Consider the following 21,054-nt stretch of genomic DNA (forward strand, 5'->3'; position numbering starts at 1 on the left):
TTGTTGCTGCTGATCCTCATAAGGTCCCTTTCCTAACAACATATCTAGATTTCTCTGAGGATAACCAGCTGCTGCATTTCGCCTAGCCGTCTCCTTGCAAAATTCCTCATTGGCAACCTTCCATAACAGGTATTGTCCTCCATTTAGCACAGCTTTACACATATTAGCCCAATCTGCTGGCGTCATGTTCAAGTTGTTAATGGATTCGACCAAGCTTACAGTGAAGGGTGCTTGAGGACCATAGGTTGTTACAGCCTCTTTTAGCTGCTTCACTGTTTTGAAATTTAAAACTTGGTAAAATCGCTGCCCTCCTGCCTCAAATACAGGGCATGTTAATATTTGAGATCTTGTCTCAGGATCCCAACTATCAACTGCGGGGGTTGGGGACCTCCCAGCATATGGAGGTGGCCTTGTTAGTTGGACACTTACGTCCTCTGGTGATAGAAAGGTGTTAGTAGCAGTCTCCTGTAGAGGTGGTGCTGTTGGTTGGACACTTACACCCTCTGGTGATAGAAAGGTGTTAGTAGCAATCTCCTGTTGTAACTTTCCCCCTGATGGCTTTTTCTGTTTTACACTTTCTTTCTCTGTCTGACTAACTTGAGAGGCCTTCTCTTTTACTTGAATCTTTTCCTCTGTCTGACTAACTTGAGAGACCTTCTTTTTTACTTGAATCATTATGTCTTCTCCTTCCTCTACCATTGTCTGAACTGAAGGCTTTGGACTAAGCAAACAAGATACGAACGTCCACAATGGCAATGTGCCAACTGGCAGAGTCCCTGGGCTTTTCTTTTCTATTCTTTTTAAATCTTCACCATGATGGTTCCATTGTGATATATTTAACAACTCCTCCTTAAAAAGCCATGGGCTACATTTTTGTATTGTATCAACGTATGCCCTGACTGCTATTGATTTTACTGGGATGCCTCCTTCCTCTAACAATTTACTTAACACTCTTTCAGTTTGTTTTTTACTAATTTCTGATCCCGTATTTCTACTATAATACAACCCAACAAGATGACGCCAAACAAAACCGAGACAGAATGAGATAAAAAGGGAACAACAAAAAGTCATTATAGCCTTTCTATCCTCCTGACATGTGCATCCGTCCTTTCTCCCTATCTGTTCCTCAGACGTAAATAGTTTTTCCTCAGATGTGAGCGGTTTTTCTTCCGTCTCACTCATCTCCAGGGACTGGCAACTTAAAACAAAAGTGAAACAAAATAACAAAAGAAGAATCTTAAAATGGCTACCCATCCTCTCGCCCTGCCCTCAGGGGCGAGCAGTTTCACTTACCCTCAGTCGCTCCCCGTGCGAGCCACCAAATGCCGCAGTCTGGCTGGGCACAATCAGGAGCCACTTGTCAAAAGAAACTAACTTTATTTTTAGAACCAAACACGCCAAACAAACAGCCTCTCAGGAAAAAACCCCTCAGAGCCTCAACTGCCACCATCGGCTTTCCACACGCCTCTCTCTCCCCCCCACAAGCTTCTCTCTCCCCCCACAAGCTTCTCCCCACCTCCCACAATCCTCCTGCTCTTGAGGCCGATTGGCTGGGTCACGTGGGCAGAGCCAAAAAGTCCCCCAATGAGCAGCTCCGTGGTCTGAAAGGGCAGGGAAACAGTCCAATGAGCATCACCGCAGAGGAGCCAATCAGCTAGATGTTGCTGGGGCCGCTGTGAGCCAATCATCAGCCGGCAGCTGGATTGCTGGCAGCTGGAAGTTTGCTGGGGCCCCTTCGGCTGTGGCTCTCAACAGTAAGGAGCAAAGAAGCAAAGAACATAAGTAATTGACAAAAAAGGGGGGGGGGATTAATTATAACAACCAAACAAAAATGCTTACAAAGCACAGAGAGCTGAAAGCTACCTTGTGATACAGATGCAGCAAAGTTGTCAACATTCAAATAATCACTGCCCCAGCCCTATTTTGTATTTTATTTAAAGACAGGGTTTCACTGTTGCTTAGTGAGTTCCTTAGTGCCTCTCTGTTGCTGAGTTGGCTTTGAACTCATGATCCTCCTTCCTCAGCACATTAAGTACAGATCTACATGTGCTGAGAGCCACAGCTGAGTTGGAATGGTCCCTGGCATTTTGCCAATAGTATTGGTTGAGAGGCAAGCCATTAAGATGATGCTGGATTGATTCGGTTGTATATTAGACCTTTACTGTCCACCTTGCCTGCTACTTTGGAGTTCTCCCACTACTTTGGAGTTCTCGTGGGGATTCCCAGAGAGTTCCCATTGGTTGGGGAAGTGCGGGAGGAGGGCTTTCTGGAAGAGGAATTTCCGGTTGGTGGTTCCTGGAGGAGCCGCATGGAGTTCAGGGGAGTTCCGGGGAGCGTGTGTGGAGTGTGCTGGTGGAGTTCAGAAATAAAGTTTGTTCCTGCTTCAGTGGCTCATGATTTGTGCCCAGCCAGACTGCAGCATTTGGTGGCCCGTATGAGGAACGCCTGAAGCTCAGAGGTAAGTGAAATTGCTCGCCCCTAAGGGAAGGCGAGAGAATGGGTGACCATTTCAAAAAACAATGTGTTCTTGTTTTGATTTGATTTGTTTTGGTTTCAAGCTGCCTACCCCTAGAACTTTCTCAGACAAACTGGGAAAAATGGTTGGCTCAAGGTTTGAAGTTGTTCGCCCCTGAGGAAGAGATAGAAATAGACCACAAATGCACATGTCGAGAAAATAGGAAAATTGATACAACGATTTTTTGTTCCGTTTTTGTTTCATTCTGCTTCAGTTTTGTTTTGTGTTATCTTGTTGGGTTGTGTTATCTTTATAGTAGATTAGTAATTAGTAAAAAACAAACTGAAAAAGTGTTAAGTAAATTGTTAGAGGTCCAGACTATGGTAGAAAACATGTTAGATCAAGCAAAAGAGAAGGTCTCTCGAGCTAGTCAGACGGAGGAAGAAAATTTAAAGGAAAAGGGGCTACTAGGGAAAAAGCTACAACAGGAGACTGCTACTAACACTGTTCTATCACCAGAGGGTGTAATTCAACCAACAGCTCCACCTATAGAGACAGCTGAGTGGCCCTCAACCCCCGTAGTTGATAGATGGATCCTGAGACAGGACCTCAAAGATTAGCATGCCCTGTACTTGAGCAGGCAGGAGGCCAGCAAATCCACCGTGCTTTAGATTTCAAAACAGTGAAGCAGTTAAAGGAGGCTGTAACAACCTATGGTCCCCAAGCACCCTTCACTGTAAGCATGGTCGAATCCATTACCAACTTGGACATGACGCCAGCAGATTGGGCTAGCATGTGTAAAGCTGTGCGAAATGGAGGACAATATTTGCTATGGAAGGTAGCCAATGAGGAATTTTGCACGGAGACGGCTAGGCGATATGCAGCAGCCAGTTATCCTCACAGAAATCTAGATATGTTGTTAGGAAAAGGACCTTATGAGGATCAGCAGCAACAAATTAGATATGATCCTGCTATATACTCACAAATTGCTGCAGATGCAGTTAGGGCATGGAAGACTTTACAAGGACATGGAGATTTACAAGGTCAATTATCTAAGGTAATACAGGGAGCTAATGAACCTTCACTGAATTTGTAGATAGTATTATTCAAACAGCTGCCAGAGTTTTTGTGGATACAGAACAAGCAGTGCCATTAATAAAACAACTGGCTTATGAGCAAGCAAATCGTTGGTGCAGAGAGGTCATTAGACCATGGAGAAAGACATTTTAGATCAAGCAAAAGAGAAGGTCTCTCGAGCTAGTCAGAGGAAGAAAATTTAAAGGAAAAGGGGCTATTAGGGAAAAAGCTACAATAGGAGGCTGCTACTAACACCATTCTATCACCAGAGGGCGTAATTCAACCAACAGCTCCACCTATGGAGACAGCTGAGAAAATACATGTATCTCTTTTTTTTTTCATTGGGAGTGGATACCAGGAATTAAACTTATGGTCCCTCAGGCACCGAGACACATCCCCAGCCCGATTTCGTATTTAATTTAAAGACAGGGTTTCACTGAGTTGCTTAGCCTCTCTGTTGCTGAGGCTGGATTTGAACTCATGATCCTCCTGCCTCAGACTCCCAAGCTCCTGGGATTACAGTTGTGACCCCATCAGGGCCAAGTATCTCTTTTATATGCTGATTTTATTTCCTTCAGATGCACACCATGAAGTGGGAGAGGGGGATCACATGGTAGTCTCTGTTCTGTGTTTGGAGGGACCTGCATGCTGTTTTCCACTATGGCTACACTAACTTACATTCTCCCCAACAGTGTCTAAAGGATCCTTTTACTTCACATCATTACCAGGACACCCTTTTGTGTGTGTGTGTATGTGTGTGTGTGATGACAGCCTTTGTAACTGTAGTGAGATGGAGTCTCAGGGCAGGTTTTTTGTTTGTTTTAGAAACACCTTTATTTATCTGAATGCAGTCCTGAGAATCCAACCCAGTGCCTCACACATACTAGGCAAGCACTCTACCACTGAGCCACAATCTCAGCCCTCTCAGGGCAGTTTTGATTTGCATTTCACTGATGCAGTTTTTCATATATTTTTTATTGGCCATTTATATTTCTTGTTTTAAGAAGTGCTATTCAGATCACTTGCCCAATTTTTAATTGGATTGCTTCTTTGTTGTCATTTTATAAATTCCTATTGGATAAATACTTTGCAAAGATTTCCCTCCACTCTGTAGGTTTTTCTCTTCACTCTGCTTATTGTTTCCTTTGCTCTGCAGAAACTTTCATCTCCTAGAATACCATCTGGCAGTCTTGCTTCTTCTTCCTGTGCTTGGAGTAATGTGCAGGAAGTTGCGTCTGTTGTCTTGAAGTGTTTTCTGTTTTCTCATCATGGCTTCACTAAGACAAAGCCCTCCAGGGCTCCCAGGCACCCTTCCACCAAGAGCCTCCTGCAAGAGCAGATAAGCCACCATCTAGAAATTAATGGAGAAATTGCAAGAAAAGATGACAAGTTGCTGCCACTACTAACTGATCTGCAAAATGAAATCATTGATTCCAGAGATCCCCGTATCTCCCCTGCAGGTAAGAGATGCTGAAATGCAGAAAGAGCCAGGGGAGTGCAGAGTGCTAGAGGCTGGCATTTGATATGATGAGTGTTTAGAAGCTCCTGTGTGGCAGCATTTCCATGGTAGGAGCATGAACATTCTCTCAATTGTGAACTTCACCCAGAAATAGGGACTGCTGCTCAGGTAGCACAAGAATAGCATTCAGAACTAAAAGATGAAAACTCCCTTCTCAAGAATTTGTTCCTTTTAAGTTGAAATCTTCCCTCCTAAAGACAAGGAGCCATACCACCAAAATGAAGTCACAGAATTATTTTTCCTATGATCACTTCCTATCCTCATATCCTGTTTATTTCCTCATTTTAGTGTATTAAGTTACACAAATTATTGAGTGTATAATGCTACCCTCTTTGAGAACACACTATTTATGGATCTCTATTGACTTCTCAGGATTGGCCAAAGAATTTACTCTTTTTCTCCTAAAGTAATTTGGTTTCCTTACGAGTATGTCAGCACATCTACAACTTACTATAAATGAGAGATATTGTGTTATTTTAGGCATATGACATAATCTTTTAAATTGGTCATGTGACCTGTATCTCACATTTAACATTTAAAGTTTTGCCTTCTAATTTAAGCGATTAGTTCGTTCTTGTCGAAGATAATAAGAAGAAGGGTTTTCCTGACTCTTTATGTCATTTTCCTATTAGGGAAAGAGAGTAGCATCCTAGCATTTCCGAGATGAAGTCAGACAGGCAACTGAGTACAAAGTCATTGAAAGTACATGTGGGGACTGTACTGTGAAAAGGCATTGGCAAGGATTTCTTTTGTTTTGAATTGGTTCTAAGTGTGGAATGGTGTCTTTAAAGGCAAAAGAAGTAATTGATTGATGATGTCTATGAAATGTGAGCAATCTCTGCCTTGACACATGGAAATTGTTAGGGCCAACGTTTTCAGAGAGGCAAGCAGCCCTGGGAAATATTTATAGAAATAACTTTTCTTTTGGTTTAATTTAGAAGTACAAGAAATTTTAAACAGATCAAAGAACCAGGATAAGGAAATTCAGTGATCAACTATATATGCTTTCCAACTTTCAGACTAGTTGAAAGAAGAAACATAGCAAGTGGAAGCCCAAAATGGGATCATTGAAAGGGAGCTGGGATCTGCTGCTCCTTAATGCAATAAGGCAGGAATGCGGCTTGTGTCTGTAGCAGGATCCAAGGGAGAGTGTGGAAATGGAGTTCAGCCTAATAGATTGCCCCAGGTGACATCGTGGGTAGATCATGTGACCTCTTGAGATTGAATTTCTATTATAAAATGAGTACAGTGCTGCCTTCAGTTGAAGGGTTACTGTGAAGATGAATGAAACAGAAAAGAGCAGTAGAAAACCAAGCAAATACGAATTTTTTTTTTTTTTCAGTTGAGAACATGCCTGAGGTTACACAACCTAAACAACTGTATTTATGACACCCAGGATTGGAATTTAGGTTTTTAAAATCCTACTGTTTGTGTGTTTGTTTTTTCTGGTTTTCCAACAAGAAGTTAATTTCAAAAAGAAGTATGTGGGAGTTGTGCAAAGGGGTTTGCCAGTGTGCTTCCAAGGAAGACAGGTGCCACCACCTCCCAGAAAGTCCCCTGGACGTGGTGAAGAGCCCAGCGTGGTGATGGAGTGTGGCATTTGCAGTAATGCTAAAAACAGAAAATGGACTCCACAGGAAACTTGTAGGCTTGTCTTCAAATGCAGTGCTATGTGAATAAACTATACCTCCTTTATTTATGGTTCAATACAGCAGTTTTTAAAATTCCTGCAAATCAGTCAAAATGATGCTTTTTTCTATAAAGATCCATACTTGAATCACTAGTATTATTATTTATGAGCCATCTTTCCTGTTGACAGCTAGGCTGTGTGGTTGGAAAACTGTAAATGTGGCTTCTATTACATGATGTCATGTGATGGTCAGTACCTCCCATATGATTGTAAAAAAGAAAAGACATGGAAAGAAGTTCTTCCCACCCCAAGCAAATGCACATCAAGATGCAGAGCCAGCTACAACATACAGTTTCATTTTAATTGTTATTTTTAATTGACACATACCAGTTGCACATGTGTTGGGGATGCATGTGACCATCTGATACATGTGTGCAGTAATCACATCAAGGGAATTGGCATTTCCTTTTGGGGGGGTAATCTTCAAACTCCTCTCTTCTAGTTTTTTTGAGATATATAATAAATTGTAAGACAATATGAAGTTTCCTTAAAATATTAGATTTCTCAGATTCTTTAGAAATCCATGGTCACAGGCAGCAAAACATCATCAACTGCAAGGAAAGACAGAAACCTCCAAGAAAGGTAGGACATGAGCACTTGCTAACCCCAGGCCTATTGCACCAGATGCTGCTAAAATGGCCTCACATACTGCCAATAAATAATTTGTCCCGGCAATTATAAACTAATATGGAATTCCTGGAGCCACAAATATAAAAGGGAAATTCATGACAACTTCTAATTTCTTGTCCACATAATCCCCAAACAATCACAAAAATATGATTGGTGCACCAAGGTGGGTTTGTTGAGAAGGCATCTTTGATGACACGCTTGGTGGGGAAAGGTGGTCACTGTGAAAGACATGCATGATAGGTTGGGTTACGTGTCCCTGAAGGTACATGTGATATAAGCCTGGCACACCAAGGGCACACCTGGGAGGCAGTGCAGTGCCCTTATGTCCTTGGGGTAATGCCTTTGAAGGGGATGTAGGCCCCAGTCCCTTCCCCTTTTCCTCAATTTTGCTTCCTGACCAGGAGGTGAGTGGTTTTGCTCCACTCCAAGCTTCCCCTACTATTACTGCTAATTCACCAATTTCACCCTTTGCTTCTCTCAGGTTTCCCTTCAAGTATTTTGTAGCTTGGTGTTAGGTGCATATGCATTTATAATTGCTCTATCATCTTGATTATCTATTGACTCACTTATCATTATACATGCACTCTTTGTCTCTAAGAGCATTTTATCTTAAATGTGCCCTTGCTTACAATTAGTGTGGCCCTGTAGCTCTCTTTTGCTTACACTATATATGACACAGACTTTTTGATTCTTTTAACTTTAAGCTCTTTGTTTTTTTAATCCAAAGTGTTTTATTATTTTTTGTAGACAATATACAGTTGAATGTTACTTAAAGTTCATTTTGCCAATCTCTAATTGAGTGATTAATCCATTTTCATTTATAAAGTGGCATTTATGTCTGCCACTTTACAATTTATTCTTTAAAGGTGATCAGGTTATCTCCTCATTTTTTGTTTGTTTGTTTTGTTTTGTTTTAAGTAGATATGCAACTTGATACTCTAATTCCCTTATCATTGTTTGGTATATATTTTAGTTATTATATAAATTATTGCCTTGGTGATTATGATTAATGTCATAATCTATGGATACTTAGATTGTATTAATACCAATTTAATTTTAATACTAGACTGAAATTGTATTCTAACTCCATTTATGGGTGCTGTAAGAGAAAATTGGAGATTTCTGAAATAGGAGATTTCCTTGCTGATCTTGAGGGGCAAAGCTGCCATTTTTGGAAAGAACCCTAGCAGGTGATTCTACAAAGCCTCTAGTTGCTAGAGTTGGTCAGGTGGCTCTTGCCTGTGTGAGTTAGGAACAGAACTCTTGCCCTTGCTGAGATCACACCCCTAGTCAACACTTGGTAACACTTTGGTTTTAGTCTTGTGAAATCTTGAGCATGGAAACCAGTGCCCAGTGGAGACTCTGACCTACAAAAGTGTGAGATAATAAGTGCTGTTTCAAACTGTTTTGTTTATGGTGTTTCATTTAACAGCAAAATGACTACAGTAGTATTTTAAGTGGACCTACTTTGGACAAATTTACATGTCATTTCAAGGTTCCTGTGCAGCCCCTAGCATTGTGTGATTGCCTAAATGGTTAGTGTGCTTACTTGACCTCCTATGAGTTTCCCTCAAGTCTTCTCTCCCCAGAGCTATATCCTAAAACCTCTCTCTGCTGGTTCTTTTGCCACAACAGGCCACATTCTGGCTCTTCTCTGGCTGGGACTGTTTCAGACCAGTGACTTAATGGGGTTCACATGGCCACAGGGATCACACCACTTGCTGTGCTGCCCAGATCCGAACTGCAGCCACACCTTCCTCCCCTCAGGCCACTCCAGACAGGGCTTTCTGCCTGCAGGTGTTTGTATGTGGGAGCCCGACGTGAGCTCCACAGGGTTCTACATTAGACTCTCCCAGGCGTCTTCCTGAAGCCCATCGGACAGGGTTGGTGTGAGATGTTGACCTCAGCCTCCTCCCCGAGAGGCATAGCCTAGGTGCATCTCAGCATGCCAGGACATTTCCAAGGTTTTGTTTCCTGGGTTTTCTTTCCTCCAGGTTTAAGTAAGTGCCAGGCTGAGTGATCCAGAATCTGGGATGGGATCAGCCTTTTTGCTAATCCTGCATGTGTGGTCCAGTGCATCACCTGGGCCAGGGGGGATTCACGACATTTACGTTTTATTCTGTATCATTTGAGACTTCGGCCAAAACTGATCAACCTTGCTCTGAAAACATTGTCATTCCACTTCAGGTGAGGGAATTTTGAAGCAGAACCAAGAAACAAGAAGGAATAATGTGTCAATAGTGTAATAAGGTCACAAGTGTGATTTTAAAGATCAATAGGGTCAAAGTTATGCTCATTAGGAGAGTGGCAGAGACTGCGGAGGGTTCAAGTGCTTCAGGCAAAAGCAGATGACGGAGATCTTTTCTCCCTGGCCATCTCCTGCTGACCTGTCCACCCCTGAGAAGACTTTCCCTATCACAGACTCCTGAGGTCCCCCAGTCCCAACAAAGCAACAAAGCTGATCTGAGCCAACAACCGCCTTCCTCTTGGCACCAAAAAGAGCTGAATTTTCAAGTAACAACTAACTATTGTGAGCCAAGACTGTTCTCTGGGAAGAACTGGGCGCTCAGGGAAGGAGGGAGCAGCCTAGGAAAGAGCTAAGAGGAGCCTCGAGCTGAAAAAGGGATGGAGTCAGAGAGAGAGAGGGGGGAGACTGTAGGCCTCCCAGCGCCAGGTGTGCATAGGATAACTGGAAAGTAATGTCAGGAGACAGCCACCATCCCCCACTCTGGATAACTCTGACACACACAGGGCTTTCTGTATTGAAAAGAAAAGCTTCTGAAAGGTTGCAGTCTATGTTCAATTTTCTTTGTTTGTTTGTTTGTTTTAAATCAAGCAAAGCAGTATTTGGAATGAGTAGGAAGTACCCCAGTCTCACGGTGCTCTGTAGGCCATCAGCTGTCCCTCCTGTGGAGACCCAAGGGGGGCATGCGCAGGGGGTACAGGGATGGCTCAGAGAGCATTGTGAGCCTGGTGGCTCCCGAGCTGCAGAGTCTTAAGGCACTTCCACATGTCCCGTCCTGCAGGTGACTCCTGTGCAGATGGCTCAGGACAGCTGCACTTCGGATGTGTTCTAAAGACCAGTTCCACCAGGTAAGAGACCTGACCATGAACTGGCAATGCCCAGGCGTGAGAAGAGTCCCTCCCAGTTAGTTCCATAGGAGGGACGCACACAGCTGAAGACGAGGCCTGGACAGCGGAGCGTGCAGAGGCAACCCGGGGACAGCCACAACTGGAGTCCCCACTGCCTGTGGCTGGAGGAACCCAGGAGGAGATGGGAGCCCAGGAGCAAGTCCTGGCTGGGGGTTGGGGGGCAGAAGCAGTTTCCCTGGGAGATGGAGGAGCCCGAGGGCAGGAGAGAGTGGGGGCGACGTGCCCTGAGTTCTGCCTCTCCCCACGACCACCTCCCCACTGACGCCCACGTCCACTGAAACCCCAGAGCTGGAGGCCTGGTGAGGGCAATTCACAGAAGACAGAGCCGAAGCCACGGAGCAAAGCAGGGACGACAAGGAATGACCTGAGCAGAAAAAGACAAAAGGCCAAAAAACACTCCAGGAAACTGGTTCAGACTCGCATGTTAAAACTGAGCAATCTCTCCAGTGCCATGGTTGATGATTGTGATCTTTATTTAGTGAAGCTATGAATTGTATCACACAGACTTTACACACTCATTTCCTTACATGCTGTGCTAAATGTTTCAAATCAATCTCTGACCACTTTCTTTCATAGGTAAGAATGAAAATTTGTGCCACTGGCATTAACTGAATAGATGGGAGTTGTTATAAAAATGCACTTTAATACTAGAATCAATGAAGACCACATATTATAATACCAAAAAATGCACTGGATAAAAGTAACTTATTTTATTATGTAGACTCATTACTCACTCACAGATGTGCATCTACTTCCATTTACCTATTAATTCTATGGAAACTAGTCCATGTAGCTGGACATGCAGGACTTGACTGTTGTGCCCACATCATTTATTGACTCCCTGCTATATCTCTGAGCGAATGACAACTCCCCTAGGTCTCAATTTCTTTAAATACAAATTAGCATAATGAAAAATATCCTTCAACATAATCTTGACTCCAGTGAGAAAGTACAGAAAAATAATTCATGATACATACCAGTGCCTGGTTCAGTAGGTAGCTATTCCTTATTCATTCATGTCTTGATTTTTCTGTGGGGTGGGGGATTAAATGCAGGGCCACCCAATCACTGAGCCACATCCCCAGCCCTAATTTGTATTTTATTTAGAGAGGGTTCTCACTGAGTTGCTTAGTGGTTTGCCATTGCTGAGGCTGGCTTTGGACGCGTGATCCTCCTGCCTCAGCCTCCTGAGCTGCTGGGATTACAGGCGTGCACCATTATGCCTGGCTCATGTCTAGATTTTTTTTATAAAATATCTTCTGAAAACTAAACCTAGACAAGGAAACCAAAACAAGGAGAGAAAGAAATGAGCATGATCTTGAAACACTCACAATATGACTTGACTAGGCCTCATAGTTCTCTTGACCTTCCTTGAACATCCATCCTGTTCTGTTTCCAAGGCCCAGAGCCTGGTCTGCTATCTCAGGATCTTGGGTCGGCAACAGAAAAAGTTCAATCTGCAGTTTCCATAAATCTTCTCACCCTCCAGGCAAATCTTCCTGCATTTGCCACGACCAAGCCTGCAGGTCTCACAAACGGCAAATTCACCTGTGCCAAGAAAGAGTGGCTGAGAAGGCTTTCCTGGCCATCTGTGGAACAGGGAACAGGTCAAAGCCACCAAAAGGAGAGAGGGTTCAGATGTGTGGTCATAAGGTGTATCTCCAAGACCTCTCCCAGATTCTTCAAAGAGCTCGTGTTCTCTGTAGTTTGTAGTGGGGAGGATTATAAGGAAGAGGAACCACAATCCCTCCTGTCCAAATATTTCCAGTCTTGTTCTCATCAAAAGAAAGCAATAGGCAAAGTGTTACAGACCTAGAAAACACCCACCTGAAACACTGAGAGTTTTGTAGGTGTAAATGGAGAAGGTATCTTGTGGTTGGGAAGGGTCTTTGAAAACAGAATGCAGAGTTTCAGGCTGGATTCTTGGAGCTTCATAAAGGCAGAGCATCCTCAATAAGTGGCTCATCTGTCCTGCAGGCATTCTAGAAACACCTGCCTGCAGTTTTTATTTGTTTAGTGGTTAAATGAAATGAGTGATGTGAGGATGTTGGGTGGTGGTATGCCTGCCTCTGGGGTGGAGATTAAATAACACAATCCTTGTCACAACAGAGTGCCTGGCACACGGACAGCCAGCACTCAGTGGGCAGCACCCTCAACACCTCTCACTCTGAAATGCCGTCCAAACTCTTCTCACAGTTTCCCAGGAATACTCTTCAATTCTGCTCACAATGTGCTGTCCTCCTGTGTAAGACAAGGGAGAGGTCTGGGATCCTCATTTTGAATGCTCTACTGAGTGAGGGTCAGCTTTCACTGACCAGTCCTATCTATTCCATCCTCCATTCACCAGAAACATGTGTTTGTGACAGTCCTTGTTAGATCTGGACTGTAAGAGACAAGCAGCTTGATCTCAGGCACTGCTAATTGGCTGATGTGGGATTGAACCCATGCTCCACGAGCATATGGGAAAAGTCCCTGGGTCCAAATCCTCATGGCCAAAGTAATACAGTCCAGAAACAGAAATATGGTTCTGTGAAATGGAAAAATCCAAATGTGGTGCTGGGAACAAGAGGAAGAAATGATAGAATTGGAGGACCAGAATTCAGGCCCTTCTCTTCCACTCCTACATGGCTTCCTTGGTTTCTCAAGGCAAAGAGAGCTCCAGAGCCAGAGTTCCCAAGAGAAAAGGAGAAACTATACACAAAGGATTTCACCTACCTCCAGGAAGTGACTTGTAATAATCAAGACCTGCTCGGCACCCTAAATTTAAAACAAAATACATAATAGAAACAAATATCAACACAGGAAGTAACATCACATAAAACCAGGTTCCCACCCTGGAGGCTGCACATCAGTGTCTACAGGTGACAAAGATGCAATCTGCATTTTATTTCTTAGGACAAGAATTCCTGTAACCAGTCAGACCAAGTTACAAAAAACAAAAACCAAACTGGCGCCAGGTGCACCTGGCTCTTAGATGATTTTAGGGTGGGACATAGAGGAATAATCAAGCTTTATGATCTGCCTCATCAAAATTCTATCCATTTTAATTTACCTGATGGAAACTGAGCCAAAACAAAGAACAAAGCAATGACAAAATAAAACATCTTCCTGCATGGAGCCATCTTTGAAGGGAGACTCCTCAGAACAGAGGTTCAAGGTTTCCTGGAGAGTACAAAAGGCTCATTTATATTTTATGTAATGGGGTGTGCCCTTGGTCAATGAAGTGAATCAACAAAGAAAGCACAATTGTATGCTCCATTTGCCAGGATCAAGGCTGGACAGCATAGATAAAAATGCTGGCACCCATCAGCCTTCCACTGAGGGAGTCTGAAGTTCTGACCAGTGTCTTGGAGTGGACGCCTGGCTAGGAATTGGAGCACCAGAGTCTGTCCCGTTCCACTGCTATCACTTTCATATTCATCGCTGCACCTTTACTTAACTTTTTTTAAACACTTTTTTAAGGTGCATTAATTCATAGTGAACCTTCCCTGACCTATAAAGGGCACATGTGATGATATTTTTATGTCTGCTTCTGTGGTTTGTAGCAGTTCATCTTTGGGAGCTGGGCTGGCACTTGTGTGCATAGAAGATAAAGGGTTGAGCCAAAGGACTTCACCATTTAGATGTTTTTAATAACCTGGAGCAGTCCCAACTTCATGGGTATATGACCAAGTCACATAGTCCCCTGCCCACCCACTAGGACTTAATGCTCTGAAGCTGCTGTGTTGAAATTTATAGAAATTTGTCTTTAAACGTCTGATGGGACAGTGCCACTGGACTTTACACGCTGTCTTTGAAGAGAGATCTATAGGATAGGGGTTCAAGATTTCCTGGAGAGGACAAAAGGCTCATTTCTATTTTAATGTAATGGGGTGTGTGTGCCCTTGGTCAATGTAGAGAATCAACAAAGAACCTCTGCAAGGTCTGGGATGGCCTCTGGTATTTCTGTGTCCAAGAAAGCAAATAGCAAATAAATGATATTATGTCATATTGTAAGAACTGCGGAAAAAGTAAAAAGCTTTATATTTTGGTAGTTTAAAAAAATTATATTAGCATATGTCAATTGTGTAAAATAATGAGTTTGGTTGTGACATTTCCATATGGACATACAATACACTTTGACCATCATATCCACCTTCTCTTACCCTCCGTGGCACCTCCCCTGGGTTTCCACTTCCCTAATAGCCCCTTCTTTTATATTGTCTTTATTTTATTTTATTTTTTTAGATTCCCCACATGAGAGAAAACATGCAATCTTTCTGAGTCTGGCTTATTATATTTAACATGATAATATCAAGTTCCATCCATTTCTCAAAAATGATATGATTTCATTCTTCTTTTGGCTAAATAATAATCCATTGTGTGTATCTCCTTTTCTATATCCATTTTGGTAGATTTAAGATAATATTTTTCTTCATTTTTTGAACAAGGGATCTTGCATTTTAATTTTTTAATAAGCCACATACATTCAAGCTGCTCTTAAACTGGAGTAAATGTCCAGTTTTAGGAAAATAACATGATGGTTGACCCCTGTCACGATGGGGCAAAATTGTGATGTATGCAGTCGAGGGGAGGAATAAAGAATGTCCATGTGCTTCTACCAATTTCAGTGCTTTATTCATTCAAATTACTCAATACAGTTTCACTCTATAGGTTCTTAATCAAGAAAATGACAATTCCTAATGCTAGGCACTGCAATAGACATAATCAATTCACGGCAAACAACTCTAGATTAATCAATTCACAGCAGACAATTCTAGATTAATTCTGAGCACTGCAAAACACACTTAATCATGATAAGCTAATGACAGACATTCCCTCTGCATGCTAAGTTCAAAGATCTTAAGTCTTAGGCTTTGAGTCCAGCAGATGCACACTCACTCAGACCACACCACGGTGATCAGGTCTGGAAACAAGGCAGGTTTTCCTGGCGGTGGAGTGGATGACTGGTTGAGAACAGGGTCGTAGGGAGAAGTTGTGGCTCTCACCAAAGTCCGGATGAGGCCAGTAGAGTTTGAGAGCAGTGAGGATCACTCAGAGGCTCAGGAAATGATGACAAGTGATGGGATGTCAGATCCTCATCAGGCTCTCCAGCACCCTTGTTTTGGCTGGCTGAATCCCTGTTCATCAGCTCTATTATTTATACTAAATTTTGGGGGGAGTTGACCCTCCTTTCAATCCTTATCAGCTACCACCAGATTTCTGAGTGACATCATTTACTCTGGGGTTAGAAACACCTGGTCTGGTGGTCTCCACCCTCTTCTTCTCGCCTTTCCCTCTCATCAGGTGAGGACAGCCTGCCAGGGGCTTCACTCTGTTTATCAGGGTGAGGGGAAGTAACTTGTTTGCGGCCTTACTGGAGGGCTCTGTGGGTGTGCCTGGTGAGACTGCAGGTTTTAGACTGGAGTTTTCAAATGGAGTAAGGCCATCCTCACAACCCCCTTAGTGTTGCCTGAATGAAAGACTTGTCCACACACTGGGAATGGCAGGGCCTCTTTGCTACTTCAGTGGGTCCAACATGTGCCCTGTCTATTGGTCCCTGTAACTTACAGCTTCCTGGCCCCAAACTCAAATTTTTGTCATCTCCAATTAGTTTAAATACAGCTCAAATGGGCATATAATCATCCCTTTAGAGCCTGCCTGCTTTACATACCCCCAAAACTGCATCCAACACATGATAACCACACATTAGACAAACCCTGCAGCTACAAGACCCCAACCCACTCCTGCCCTTCAAAGATTCCCTGCTTTGCTGTAAAGTAGAAACATCTAGACACATAAGCCCCTTGGATTCCCCTTTCCCTGGGGTATGGCCTTGCCCTCTTCCCCTTGGTGGTGATGACCTCACATCACTGTCTCCAGATAGTCTCCTGGGAGGGACACCCCTCTCATGCAACCTTGGTCAACCACTGCTCAACAAAGCAGGCTCTGTCACTCTTGGTGAATTAGACTCATTCTATTAGAAACAAAAACAAGTTATGAGACCAAGTATAGAAACAAGATAGTATATAATTGAAAGTTTGTCTTTTCTTTATAAAGAAATCAAAAGGAAACAGAAGCAAGGTACAGAGACAGAATGGCCCCTTGTCAAAGCTGCCAGCTTATTTGTATCAACAGGTTACATTAGGTCACTGGCATCAGTAGTGCATTATTGTTCATTGTGACATTAGGCAGGTTACAGAGTTAGCAACATTATGCTGCTTATTCCTCAGTTATATACTATATGTGCAATGTGCAATGTTAGGAGCCTGTGTAGCTCTCAAGAAAGTCCATTGTTTAAAGTGACTGTTATGGGGACAGGTTCAGGTGCAGTGGAGCTGGTGAAACATTGTGGTTGTCTGACAAGAGAGTTTCTTCATTTCCAGGAACTGAGAGCCTGAGATTAAGGTCAAGACTGATAAGACTCTAGCACAAAGCCTCCTCATGCAGGGCATTGCACAGCAGCTAGGCATCCCGTGCCTTTGCACAGAAGCTTTCCTAGCAGCTAGACATTCTGTATTTTGCACAGAAGCTTTCCCAGCCACCAAGCATGCCACAGCCATGAAGTCATCCGAGATCGGAATCCCAAACACAGAACCCTTACATTTCTCCTGGATTTAAGTTTTTTAAGTGAGGTTTGGAAAGAGATGGGGAAGATGTGTACTTGTTAATATGTCATCCCCAGCTAAATCATTCATAGAGTACAATCCATGCACACAAAAGATAGCAAACCCACATAGCAAAGAATAACTGGAAATACTGCATATTAGGTTCTTGAAATGAAATTTTATTTTTTTTTTTTGATTTACTGAAAAATTACAGAGAGTACAGAGTTTCCATATACCCTTCCGCAAACTATTCTTAGTGCTCGCATTTGTTTTTGTTGTTGTTGTTGTTTTGTTTTGGTTTGGTTTTTGTCCTGGCAATTATCACTGAGTCACATTCCCAGCCCTTTTATTAATATTTTTTAAGTTTCTTAGGCCATCACTAAGTTGTTGAGGCTGGCCTTGAACTTGCAATCTTCTTGCCTCAGCCTCCTTAGTCACTGGGAGCTAGTGCTAGCATCTTATAGAACCAGTGTTCTGCTGTGAAAACCAAGAAATGCAAACTGGTACATGACTACTAACTAAAATAGCAAATTTAAGTTTATCTGCTGTATTGAAGTGATTAAACTGGGATTTGGGGTTTAGACTTTGGAAGAAGGGATCCAAAGGGCTGATGTGTTCTTTTACCATCAGTGATTGCAGGGTGTACATGCAGTATATGATTCAACACTATTAGTGCTGACCTCAATCTTCTGGCTATGGTGCTATCTACACAGATTCTGTACAGTGTAAATAATCATTGTAGAACGATTATATTTTTCTTTCCATATTTAATCATGTATTGATATCAATATGATATAAACAAACTGATGATCTCACACAGATCGTGTATGAAAACTATACTTTCATCAACACAGCACTCATTTGTTGCTTTTCAGAGTTTAGTATTTTAACAAATGCTTCCAAGGCATCCCAGCTTGTAGTAGCAGCCATAATAGGGTAAGAAGAAGCAGGATCACTTATCATCCTGATTTCATGTTCTCTTAAAAAATAGATTTCATGTTCTCACACTCTCTCACACAAAGGAGAAGAATTAGAGTGCATAATTCAGGCCTTTCTCTGCATAACTTATAACTGATTTAATCCAAATTAAGGAAAGTAATTAATGGAATTGATGGGATCCTGTAATGTTGAGAGTCACAGCCGAGTTGGGATGACGCATGGCATTTTTGCCAGAAGTAGTGGTTGAGAAGTGACGCCAGCGAGTTCTCACGGAGTTCCCATTGAGTTCCAGTTGAGTTCTCGCAGGGATTCCCAGAGAGTTCCCATTGGTTGGGGAAGTGCCGGAGGAGGGATATTTCTGGTTGCTGGTTCCTGGACGAGCTGCTTGGCGTTCGAGAGAATTAATGGGGAGTGTGTGTGGAGTGTGCTTGTGGAGTTCAGAAATAAAGTTTGTTCCTGCTTCAGTGGCTCGTGATTTGTGTCCAGCCAAACTGCGGCATTTGGCGGCCTGTGCGGGGAATGCCTGAAGCTCGGGAGTAAGTGAAATTGCTCACCCCTAAAGGAAGGTGAGAGAATGGGTGACCATTTCAAAAACAATGTGTTCTTGTTTTGATTTGTTTTGTTTTTGTTTCAAGCTGTCTATCCCTAGAAATTTCTCAGACAAACTGGGAAAAATGGTTGGCTCAAGGTTTGAAGTTGTTCGCCCCTGAGGAAGAGATAGAAATAGACCACAAATGCACATGTCAAGAAAATAGGAAAATTGATACAACAATTTTTTGTTCCGTTTTTGTTTCATTCTGTTTCTGTTTTGTTTTGTGTCATCTTGTTTCATTCTGTTTCGGTTTTGTTTTGTGTTATCTTGTTGGGTTGTGTTATCTTTATAGTAGACCATTTGACCCAGCTATCGCCCTTCTCGGTCTATTCCCTGAGGACCTTAAAAGAGCATACTATAGGGATACTGCCACATCAATGATTATAGCAGCACAATTCACAATAGCTAGACTTTAGAATCAACCTAGATGCCCTTCAATAGATGAATGGATTAAAAAACTGTGGCATTTATACACAATGGAGTATTACGCAGCACTAAAAAATGACAAAATCATGGATTTTGCAGGGAAATGGATGGCATTAGAGCAGATTATGCTAAGTGAAGCTAGCCAATCCTTAAAAAACAAATGTCAAATGTCTTCTTTGATATAAAGAGAGCAACTAAGATCAGAACAGGGAAGAAGAGCACGAGGAAAAGATTAACATTAAACAGAGACGAGTGGGGGGAGAGAAAGGGAGAGAGAGAGAAGGGAAACTATATGGAAATGGAAGGAGACCCTCATTGTTACACAAAATTACATATAAGAGTTTGTGAGGGGAAAGGGGAAAAAAGGGAGAGAATTAAACAACAGCAGATGGGGTAGAGAGGGAAGATGAGAGGGAAGGGGAGGGGGGATAGTAGGGGATAGGAAAGGTAGCAGAATACAACAGTCATTAATATGGTATTATGTAAGAATGTGGATGTGTAACCGATGTGATTCTGCAACTTGTATTTGGGGTAAAAAATGGGAGTTCATAACCCACTTGAATTAAATGTATGGAAGATATGTCATGAGCTTTGTAATGTTTTGAACAACCAATAAAAAAAATTAAAAAAAAAAGAAATTAGTAAAAAACAAACTTAAAAAGTGTTAAGTAAATTGTTAGAGATGCAGACTATGGTAGAAAACATGTTAGATCAAGCAAAAGAGAAGGTCTCTCGAGCTAGTCAGACAGAGGAAGAAAATTTAAAGGAAAAGGGGCTATTAGGGAAAAAGCTACAACAGGAGACTGCTACTAACACTGTTCTATCACCAGAGGGTGTAATTCAACCAACAGCTCCACCTATAGAGACAGCTGAGTGGCCCTCAACCCCCGTAGTTGAGAGATGGATCCTGAGACAGGACCTCAAAGATTAGCATGCCATGTACTTGAGCAGGCAGGAGGCCAGCGAATCCACCGTGCTTTAGATTTCAAAACAGTGAAGCAGTTAAAGGAGGCTGTAACAACCTATGGTCCTCAAGCACCCTTCACTGTAAGCATGGTCGAATCCATTATCAACTTGGACATGACGCCAGCAGATTGGGCTAGCATGTGTAAAGCTGTGCTAAATGGAGGACAATACTTGTTATGGAAGGTTGCCAATGAGGAATTTTGCATGGAGACAGCTAGGCAAAATGCAACAGCCGGTTACCCTCAAAGAAATCTAGATATGTTGTTAGGAAAAGGACCTTATGAGGGTCAACGGCAACAAATTGAATATGATCCTGCTATATACGCACAAATTGCTGCAGATGCAGTTAGGGCATGGAAGACTTTACAAGGACATGGAGATTTACAAGGTCAATTATCTAAGGTAATACAGGGAGCTAATGAACATTATGCTGAATTTGTAGATAGGCTTATTCAAACAGCCACCAGAGTTTTGGGGGATACAGAACAAGCAGTGCCATTAATTAAACAACTGGCTTATGACAGAGCAAATCGTTGGTGCAGAGAGGTCATTAGACCATGGAAACATGGAGATTTAAACACATATATTATATTATGTAGAGACATTAATGAACAAGGGCAAATCGTGGCAGCTGCAGTACAACAGGTTTTAGATGCCAGGCCAAAAACATGCTACAATTGTGAACAAACAGGACATTTTAAAAGGAATTGCCCCATAGGAGGAGGGTTTAACAAAACTAGGTATCAAAGGAGTAGAATACCGGGTATTTGCCCATGATGCCATAGAGGGAGACATTGGGCTAATGAATGCCGTTCTCAAACCACCATAGAGGGTACTCCATTATCAAAAAACGGACAAGGACCAGGTATTTACCCATGATACCGTGGAGAAAGGTATCAGGCTCCATTGCCAAAAAACGGACAGGGGGGCCCAATGCTCCGGGGCCCACCACCTCAAATATGCGGGACACTGGAGGAACCCAGAAACACCATGGAGGAACCCAGCAACACCATCAGGGTA

The 21,054-nt window shown here is 42.6% G+C and overlaps 1 protein-coding gene across 1 annotated transcript; it reads right to left on the minus strand.

Annotated features, from left to right (window-relative positions):
- Positions 1 to 11,941: 11,941 nt before the first annotated feature.
- Positions 11,942 to 13,646, minus strand: LOC139705123 (beta-defensin 105-like). Its single transcript, XM_071609335.1, has 3 exons — positions 13,577 to 13,646; positions 13,240 to 13,281; positions 11,942 to 12,072 (listed from the first exon to the last, which is right to left on the minus strand). The coding sequence occupies exons 1-3, from the start codon at positions 13,644 to 13,646 to the stop codon at positions 11,942 to 11,944; spliced, it is 243 nt and encodes an 80-aa protein (XP_071465436.1).
- Between the last annotated feature and the right edge of the window lie 7,408 nt (positions 13,647 to 21,054).

This window comes from Marmota flaviventris, chromosome 3 (assembly GCF_047511675.1).
Source record: "Marmota flaviventris isolate mMarFla1 chromosome 3, mMarFla1.hap1, whole genome shotgun sequence".
Lineage (NCBI taxonomy): Eukaryota > Metazoa > Chordata > Mammalia > Rodentia > Sciuridae > Marmota > Marmota flaviventris.

Excerpts from the sequence above, each read along its gene's own strand:
- LOC139705123 (XM_071609335.1), bottom strand. The coding sequence starts at position 13,646 with ATGGCTCCATGCAGGAAGATGTTTTATTTTGTCATTGCTTTGTTCTTT. Across the intron at positions 13,282-13,576 it reads TTTGGCTCAGTTTCCATCAG|GGTGCCGAGCAGGTCTTGAT; the intron begins GTAAATTAAAAT and ends TTTTAAATTTAG. Across the intron at positions 12,073-13,239 it reads TTACAAGTCACTTCCTGGAG|GTGAATTTGCCGTTTGTGAG; the intron begins GTAGGTGAAATC and ends TTCTTGGCACAG.